Source organism: Hippoglossus stenolepis, chromosome 18, assembly GCF_022539355.2.
Source record: "Hippoglossus stenolepis isolate QCI-W04-F060 chromosome 18, HSTE1.2, whole genome shotgun sequence".
Classification (NCBI taxonomy): Eukaryota; Metazoa; Chordata; class Actinopteri; order Pleuronectiformes; family Pleuronectidae; genus Hippoglossus; species Hippoglossus stenolepis.
In genome coordinates, this window is record NC_061500.1 from 13,604,657 (window position 1) to 13,614,067 (window position 9,411).

Below are 9,411 nucleotides of genomic sequence, written 5' to 3' on the forward strand. Positions count from 1 at the left end.
TGTGGGCGGCCATCTGAGTGAGTGGAGAAGAATATGAGGGAGAGAAGAGAGAAGAGAGGGGGGGCAGGAAGAGTTGGGTAACTGTCATATTAGTTAGGCTGGTTGTTGTAAGCACAATAATAAGAGTGATATTTATAGATGTAATAATGCTATTAATGATAGCAGCATCAGTTAATGATAACAATAGTACTAGTATTAAGAAGAAGATGAAGAAGAGAGAGAGAGAGAGAGAGAGAGAGCAAAAGAGTGTCAGAGAGAGATAGAGCAAAAAAGAGTCAGAGAGAGAGAGAGCAAAAAAGAGTCAGCGAGAGAGAGAGAGAGAGAGAGAGAGAGCATGTCTCTTCTTGAAGCCTCATCAGGCCCAAGCTGATTAACAAATCATTTCATTATCCCTCTGGTGCTAACATGACCCGTTAAGTCAAACTGCAGCCCACATCCTCATGAAATCAATGCCAACTAATGGTGTGGCCTCTGCCACAACTTGTCCACTCGATGCTGTTAATCTGCTGGAAGCTTTTCACAACTGGTGTCAGTCCTCTGTGGATCCAGTGAACTGTTTCTCAGCGATACGCACCGTGTTGAGACCACTCGTCCCACATGTGCTGAGCGCCCTCCTCGTGATGCTCGGGGTGTTCGAGATGATCTGCGTCTTCAGTAAAACACACAGAAAACTGATGTTGTTGTCACAAGGCAGACGAAGGCATGTCAAATAAAGGACCAGAATCCTGCGTGGGTAATTCATTCCTCAGTCTGACGTCACACAACTGAAAGCTTAGTGAATCCTGAGTATTTTGGGAGAATGTGAACAAATAAAAAGCAGCAAAGAGAGGATTAAGGGGAAACAGACTGGACACCAACAGGAAATGAAAGAAAAAAAGCTTTTTTGACCTTGGGGACCAAACACTTTAAGCCCAGCTGCAGAGGCGTCGCAAGAGGGGAGGCAGAGCGATCGTCTGGTCCCACGGTGGGTTACGTAAGTCCACAACAACAACAATTTTGTGAGAACCCCCTGAAATTCTATCATCATCTGTGTACAGGAGCCTGGATAGTCAGACGCCCCCTCACTAGGCCCCATGCTACTTTTTGCCACCTTTGTAATTTTTCAGGAGACTAGAGTGTCTAAATGTATTTGAATGCCAAGCCTGGGATGGGGGTGGAGGTTTGCTCTTAAACTTTACTACTTCACTGTCATTAATGTGCACAATATGCACTTTAAAAGTAAAACAATATTTGATTAATAATAAAATTGTTTGCAGATGGATGTACGCAATGATGCAATGTATTAATAATAATACATTGATTTATATTGAACTTTTAACAATGATCAGTAATACTTTACATGGGTTTTATAAAGCAGAATCAATTAAAAGCAAGTAATACAAATACATTATGTTCTCAGATTTAATCTATGTGGTAAAAGTTATTCAATCTGGTTCAAAAGGTTTATTTGGACAAACATGTGTAGTGAACACAGGGTTTCTTTCTATAAAATGAGGCGACTGTATGTAATGAATAATAAAGTTAAAATCAAGAACTAAAAACAGAAATATGAAGTGAAAGTTTTAAAGTTAAGTTTTTGAATGAGCTGCTAATATTGTATGAGTGAACCTGCATAAATTCTAATAATTATAAATTATTTTAAAATTATTACAAAATTTGAACCTTATATTTTCAGTTGCTCATTTAATGAATGTAGTGAGTCCCACGAGGAATCCTCTGAAATATTACTATGAAGACAGTATATCTGTACTATATACAATATTGCTATTCATAATTGGAGCCCAACAAAGAGTTTCCCATGAACCCCTGCTCCCACCTCCTGTCTAAAAGTACCATTTGGGTGATGCCAGAGCATGCGCTTGAGTTCCCTGAGGGCCTGGGTGAGGTTCTCCAGCTGATCATGGAGGTGGATGTTCTCCTCTATCAGCAAGTGGATGGTGTCCTGCAGCTCAAAGCTCTGACCGTCCAGGACCAGCAGGGCCAGCGGCAGCAACACAAACACCAGCCTCAGTCCTCTCATAGCGTCCGCAGCACACCGCTCCTCCTATCTCATCTTCACAGACAATGCCTCACCCTGCGATGTACCACACTCGGTGTAGCACACTTCATCAGCTTAAACACAAGGGGAGGTGACTGCAGTTTGTTCTTTCTTTCCAAAGCCACGAGTGGAAAGCTGCCAGTGGGCTGTGCTTTAAAATCCATCCAATGTTTCTGCACCAGTGGGCACAGTGACTGCAGCGAGAGGCCTTAATATGCATCAGCTGACAATGTTATGCTTTATACTTTTTACATGTGGGTGTACAGCTCTTAAGAAATGTATTTTAAATGCCCAGAAACACAAAATAACTCTGGCCCTGATATGGACTAAAATGGAAGCATCATCCACACAGAAGATCCAGACACCCGGGTGTTATTTTAATTAGCTGCAGCTCATTTCTGTCCCATGCTGTAGTCTGTTCATCATCACTGGTACATCAGGGCACCGAGCTCAGCAGAGAGGAACACAGGGTGTTCTCGGGTCATTTATATATAAATAACTGGAAAATACCTGATATACTATAAACTGCATTGCTGTACCGTCTGAATAATTATGCAAATCTGAACTAAATTTAAAACAGCTTGAAGAAGATGACCTGGTTACTGAACCATCTCTATTCGTAACAGTGCAAAAACAAGTGAACAGAAGATTAATGGGATTCAACACTACAGAAACTGCTGTAGGAATCAGGTTTGCAAGTTGGAACTGAAATGTACAAATAAAACATCTCCATTGATTGTCTTTCAGACTCAAACATCACTTTAGTAATTTCCATAAAATTGCATGGACGGAAGGTTCAATCAAGTTTTGTAGCCGATCTGGATAAAGATGTGGACCCAGGAACTTTTATTTACACTTTCTTTAACATGCCAAGATATGTCATTAGACTTGGAGGTAAGAACCTTCCAAGTCCTCGTCTAATCCAGACAACCATGGCTGACCCTACTGGGAGGTTTGCTCATTTCCATACTGTCATAAGTATTAATAGCTCTGTATGACACTGCAAACATTCTGTGGGACAAACTAAGACTCAGGACAATGTAGTTATTTTTTTCCAAACAAAAAGTTTATTTATTTGTCATGTGTATTCGTTTATGCGGTCTTGGTAGCCCTGGTACGCTTCTTCTTGACCACAACGGGCTTCTGGCTCTTCAGAATGGCACTGGCACGACGCAGGGCAGCCTGGGGAAACAAATTACAGCATAGGTTGTTGAAAGCTTTTAAATACCAACTTCAAATGAAGTACAAACTTAAAACCACCACACAAACAATGTGAAGACTAAATCGGACATTTTGCCGTTAAACTATACAAAGCTCACCATGCGCAGGTCCTTCCTGTAGTTGTTCTTGCGAATGATGTGCCTCAGGCTGTTGAGGGTGGCACGGGAGTTCTTGTTGATTGTGATCTTCTCATAAGAACCGGAAGGTTTGTGCTGGCCTGTGCAACAAGAGGACAGGAATTCAAATGTAATCTCAGGGGAAGTAATGATCCAAATATATCTAATGTTAAGAGTATTCCAGATATGAATGAGTGCAGACGTAAATCTATTAAAAAGGCATGAAACTCCTGCTTGTGACCAACACTCTAAAAGAACATGAGCGAAGTCTAATTTGAATCACTTGGCTGGAAAAACAGTCACTCAAGAACAAGGTTAAGAAAAAAAAATCTCGGCTTCTTTTCAGTCAAGGGCCACATTCAGGCTGAACAGGTTAACATTTCATTGCGTCATGTTTAAAGAATTTGCTCTCTACACACACATCCATCAACAATTTACCTCTGCGCTTCTTCAGCACGACGACGACACCCTTCCCATCGGCCGCTGGCTGAACACCAACAGTCTTCTTGTGCACCAAACCATTGAAGCGGAAAGAGTTCCTGGACTTCAGGTTGTTGGGTTCCTGTTACGTAAATAGGTCAAATTGAGATTAGTCCACTGAACAGCTTGTGTCATCACAGTCAGATTTCCTACTAAATGCTTCAAGTATGTTGCTGTTAATATGCAAGAATTCCGTATCCACTATAAAAATCCATACAGTGTGTGCTAAGACGCAAACAATTCAACAGATAAAACAAAAATGATCTTTCATAATTCTAACATTTGAACCAAAACCTTCAAGGTCCAGTTGTGAGAATCTCCTCCATTACCTTTGAGGGTTGAATTACTAGACAACAGTTTACTGAGGCTACAGCTATACTGATGCGTAAAGCGATCCCTGTCCATTTGGCTTTGAATCAGTTTTAATCCCTGTTCAAACTAACACGCCTGAAAACGCACATCATGTGACCACTCACATACACTGGGCATTGCTTGTAAATAGCTTGTTTCCTACGCATGTAAGCAGTTGTATCATCAGTTGTAACAGTCAGGAACACTTTCTGATTATTCATGTTGCCGTCTCTTGTACATAGTTTGTCATCTCTTGCATTTAGTCCCTTGTTAATAGACTTATTCTTTGTTATATCATATTTAAGAAATTCCCTGTGTATTCTAGTACATTATTGTGTATCATTTACTTAGGGAATATGTATAGTTTTTATTATTTTAAGTTTATTACATTTTATTTTGAGCTATTTTAATTCTTCGTAATTGTTTAATTGCCACTTCTCTCTATGTGCAATGCTCTTGACATGCTGCTGTAACAATAAATTCACAATTTGGGATCAATAAGGTCCTATCTATATACACTGGTAGCCAAGGCTACGGCCGATATGTTTTCTTCCAGAAGGGGGACATGAGATAGGAGTCATCGAAGGCTACATCGTGACCGAACAGGACCCATTTCTGTCCGTCCAGACTAAAACACAGCCCTGCCATTTCCAAAAGCATTTCAAACCTTCTCAGGTTTAGCTGTTCTAAAACGCCAGAGTAGTGTAGACGAATAGTAAATCTTAGGGAGAGTTGATGGATTTCCAAATGTTAATGTGGTGGTGAGGAGGTCGCATGAGAAATAAACAGTAGAGCCACTCAATATTAAACAATCAGAGAAGTACTGAGGTTTGAATAAACAAGCTATTGTGTCATTGTTGAGGAAAAACAGGCAAATATTTGCTCTTTTTCATATAATCCGAAATATAAAAACCTTTTCTGTAAACCTTATTACTGCTATATGAATACTTTGGGGTTTTTAAATGGTTGATACACAAAATAAGATATGTGTAGAGATCACGTTTGACACATCGATTAGGTACACATTAATAGATATGACTGATCACTCACAGTGCTGTAGGTCTGTCCGTTCCTCTTGAGAAGGAAGCTGGAGCAGTTCCTGATGACCATCCACTGCAAATGGGCAGACATGATGAATCTGGACACAACAGAACCACGTGTTAATCAAGTTACACCTGACAGGTTTCAAACGGTGTGACACCATTTTAACTGAAGCTAGCCTCGTATTAGCCTAGCTTCACATTTACATGTAGTGAGTCAACCACCAGTGGTTAGGAAGTCAGTTTAGATAGCTGTACAGAATATGAACAGTTTTGATGGGTTTTCACTGTAGGAACCAAACGCTAAGCTGTAGTTTCCCCACAGTTCAGTTTGCTAACGTTAGCTCCACAGCTCAGCACGATGAGGCCCGGCCGGGGCGACGCGTTCATTACACTTTCTCTACAATTTCTAAAGCTTCAAACGGGCTTTGCCTTCAGATTCTAATGTGTAACAAACAACACAACGATGAGCTTTAGTTCATGAGGGAGAAAAGAGGCAAGAAAACGAGACAAACCAACATAAATGATCCGCTGTTAGCGGCTGAAGCGACCACGTTACCTTTTAGCGGAGGAAAAGGGCCGGAGAGACCGGAAACCGCTTTACGGAACCTCTATCCGAGATCTCTGCGCCCCTGAAGCCACCTTCTTTATAAAGCATTTAACCACAAACCATTTTTTTTACACATTTAAAACACTTAGATTAGAGATTTATTGTTTTCTAATTAATTTTCTTTGAAGTTTTGTGTAGATATATCTTTAATTGTGAGTGTCAATGAAGTACTATTTTTTCTCAAAACCCAGCGGACGAACACGTCCTCGCCTCTCTCGGCAAAATCCTGACGTCATTACTGTGCGCCTGGTGTTTACAGGAAACCGTCAAAAAACACCAGACACCAAACAGCAGCTGTTTTAAACCTTAAAAACAGGAGAGTTGTTTTCGATTTTATGACGAATGCATGCCCGAGTAATAAGAGGATCATGTCATTAAACACTTGCAGTCTGGGGCGTCGATTTTGTGGTTGACTGCTCGTGTGATTGGAAGATGTGGAGGTTGTTAAGAAGTGAAAATCAGCTGGAGAGCAGCTCGTTTTAAAGCCACATGCCAGGTTGAAAGTGTCTTGATGTGATGGATGAAGCTCTGGACACGCTTGGTGAGCAGCTGTACACCAGGATTTACTCCAAACACAGAGAGGCTGCTGGGAAACTCACAGGTGAGCTGACTTTTACAAACCAGCAGGATCCAACACTGAAAACAGCAGCTAAGCCTCCCGAGCCTGCGTGTGTGTGTGTGTTGCAGGTATGTTGCTGGAGCTGCCAGGTCCTGTGCTGAGTCAGATGCTGCAGGACGAGGCCATGCTGACCGCTGCTGTGGAGAAAGCCCTCCGAGCCCTGCAGCTGGAGCAGGAGCCAAGGTACAGGAACAGGCAGGAGGTGACTACACATGATCTCCGTCCTCCAGTATGGGGGAGTATGGGGGTCCTCACAAGTCTGCATCTCTGAGCCACATGCATTCCCCAGCACAGGAGTGAGGTAGTCAATAGATGCAGAAGGCACACGCTGTTATGAGCAGCTGTGGCTCAGGAGGTAAAACAGGTCGTCCACTAACCAGAGGGTCGCCAACTGTCTCCACCAGTCCCTATGCCGAACTGTCCTTGGGCAAGATACTGAACCCCAAATTCCCCCTGACAGCAGTGCCGACAGTGTATGTGTGATGGAGAAAGTGCTGCACATAGATGCACTGTGTGTGTGTGTGTGCATTATGTATAAGGAGATATTGAAATAAACGTATACATATGTATGCATATATAGATATAGCTACTTGATGCATTTTGCTAAGGTTTAAGTATTATTGTTGGAATAAGAATAATTTATATATGTGGATACTGTGTGTGTGTCTCATTTCTTTGCAGCAGGGTAACGTGCAAGGAGGAGGACAATGTGTCAGCGTCCTCTGACTCTCTCGGGGAGCAGCTATTTGAGTTGGTGGACATCTACAACACTGGTCACTCTCAGAAAATCACAGGTAGGAGACTTGTCCTCAGACTCAACAAACACTGAATGCTATGGGGTAAGATAGCAATTAGTAATGAAATGGATAATAAGTTATTTTTTAGAACATTGTACACTCTCTGCACTCTTATAATTTACATAAACATCAAATATTTGTTTGTCCACAGGGATGCTTCTGGAGCAGCACAAAGAAGCAGTTTCAAACCTTCTGTCAGATCCCAAACTGCTGGAGGAGCAGGTGCACATCGCCCTGGAGACACTAAAGGAGTATGTGACTTATTCCTGTTCATGGAGCATAGTCATGTGTGCAAACAAGGCCATAATCACACATCCACATCCACCTTTGTTTCCTATGTTAAAGCACATTTCTTACATGTGCACCCCAGACACGAATCCATAATTCACAATAATCCACTAAAATACCAACTTAAATAAGAGTCTGTATAAAGGAATGAATTTCTGTGAAACCAGCTCTTCGTAATAACGTTCCTGCCGCTGCTCTTCAGGCAGAACGAGGAGACAGACTTCAGCGACGTGTCGGACGCTGACGACACAGAGAAACTGGGAGAGAAGCTCTTCTCACTGGTGGAGGAGATGGATTCTCTTCATGCAAATGATATCACAGGTGAGCGGAGGCTTTAATTGACATCCGTGGTAAATATGATGATTGATCTTACTAGATTTAATATCTCAGAAATGTACCATTTGTCTCACTGTATAGACACTTAGGATGAATCCTCAGTTTCTTATATGTATACGGACATTATCATAACACTAATGATATTTTCTCTGTAATCCATGGGTCTATCTGTCCGTGTAGGGATGCTACTGGAGATGGAGCCAGCGGTTCTCCGACAGCTGCTCAGCGACCACACGATGCTGGAGGCTGCTGTTGAGAAAGCACAATCAGCTCTGGACACTGGACAATGACATTTAACACGTAGAAGAACACATTAATCAACGACTGACCTGGATGAACTTTTATCACGTATCCAGGCTGCGATCAGGAAGTTGAATCGTGGAGGGTTTAGGTTTGACTGGACCAACTGTAAATAACCGTTAAACCTCTCTTCAGATGAATCAAAGTCAATTTTGCCACTTTCTAATACGGGTGCTCTCTTTGCCAACACATGCTTTTATTTCTCAGATAAAAAAGACTCAACACAAGTGCCACACAAGTGTCAAATGAAAACTATTTATCAGTGTTGCTCCATCTGGGAGACAAACTTTCACTACATCACATCAGAGTTATTGTTGTGGGATGAAAACTTTTGCTGTATGAAAGGATTTACTTGTGTGGTTTTAAGATAAAGTGCTTATCTTAGTGTTGCTAACAATTGTGTTAGAGATGACAGTGTATCTTTGGATTTTTCAACTTGGTGAAATGTCTGTTGCCAACAGAAATACAGAAGATAATTCTGCATTTTATCAGTGCAGCTGTGTAAATGTGGTTTTATGGAATGACATGTTGGTCTGTCGGCTCAGCGCTTTAGTTCAGGCTGAACTATGGAACCACTGGATGGATTGACATGAAATCCTGTGTAGACGTTCATGTTCCCCAGAGGATAAATGCTACTGACTTTGTTGATGCCGTTTTTGTTTTAAATTTAAGAATATTTCAACATCTTCTTGACAGAGCTGCACAAAATGTTGATGAATCTGACCAACTTGGTGATCACTTAACTTTTTAATCAAGTGCCATCATCAAGTTAAAATGTCCAATTCTCTTGTTTTATGATGAAATAACAGAAACTAATGACGTGCCCCTCCCCCTCAGCTGTCCTCATGTTAATTAGCTGATGTTGGCATGCTAAAACACAAAAATGGTGAAAAAATGCATTAACATTGGAACTTTAATAAAATGTCTATTTTATCAAATTTAGTAAAAAATATGCTTTTCTCATGCAGTGAACTGAGTATTTTGTTATTCAAAACCACATTCAGGGGTTTTCAAACATTGCTGAGTGTTAATAATCTTTTAAGCAAATGGATGAACTCTTGTTACTCAAATACACAACTTAAACTGGGACTAGTTGCTGGTTAACTCGGTCACACCGGTGCTTTTACATGAAGAGACGTGAATACGGTGAAAATGAAAATGTGACTGTAAATCCCCCTCCACCACGTCACTGGTCAGACAAATGATCCTGGTCAC

The 9,411-nt window shown here is 41.3% G+C and overlaps 2 protein-coding genes across 2 annotated transcripts; one reads left to right on the forward strand and one right to left on the reverse strand.

Annotated features, from left to right (window-relative positions):
- Window positions 1–3,082: 3,082 nt before the first annotated feature.
- Window positions 3,083–5,877, reverse strand: rpl28 (ribosomal protein L28). Its single transcript, XM_035184242.1, has 5 exons — window positions 5,806–5,877; window positions 5,257–5,344; window positions 3,814–3,937; window positions 3,358–3,476; window positions 3,083–3,220 (listed from the first exon to the last, which is right to left on the reverse strand). Exons 2-5 carry the CDS (start codon window positions 5,335–5,337, stop codon window positions 3,131–3,133), a joined length of 414 nt encoding a protein of 137 aa, XP_035040133.1. The 5' UTR covers window positions 5,338–5,344; window positions 5,806–5,877; the 3' UTR covers window positions 3,083–3,130.
- A 211-nt stretch (window positions 5,878–6,088) lies between these two features.
- Window positions 6,089–9,163, forward strand: LOC118125545. Its single transcript, XM_035184247.2, has 6 exons — window positions 6,089–6,457; window positions 6,544–6,658; window positions 7,157–7,269; window positions 7,424–7,523; window positions 7,763–7,881; window positions 8,077–9,163. Exons 1-6 carry the CDS (start codon window positions 6,373–6,375, stop codon window positions 8,184–8,186), a joined length of 642 nt encoding a protein of 213 aa, XP_035040138.1. The 5' UTR covers window positions 6,089–6,372; the 3' UTR covers window positions 8,187–9,163.
- The last annotated feature ends 248 nt before the right edge of the window (window positions 9,164–9,411 follow it).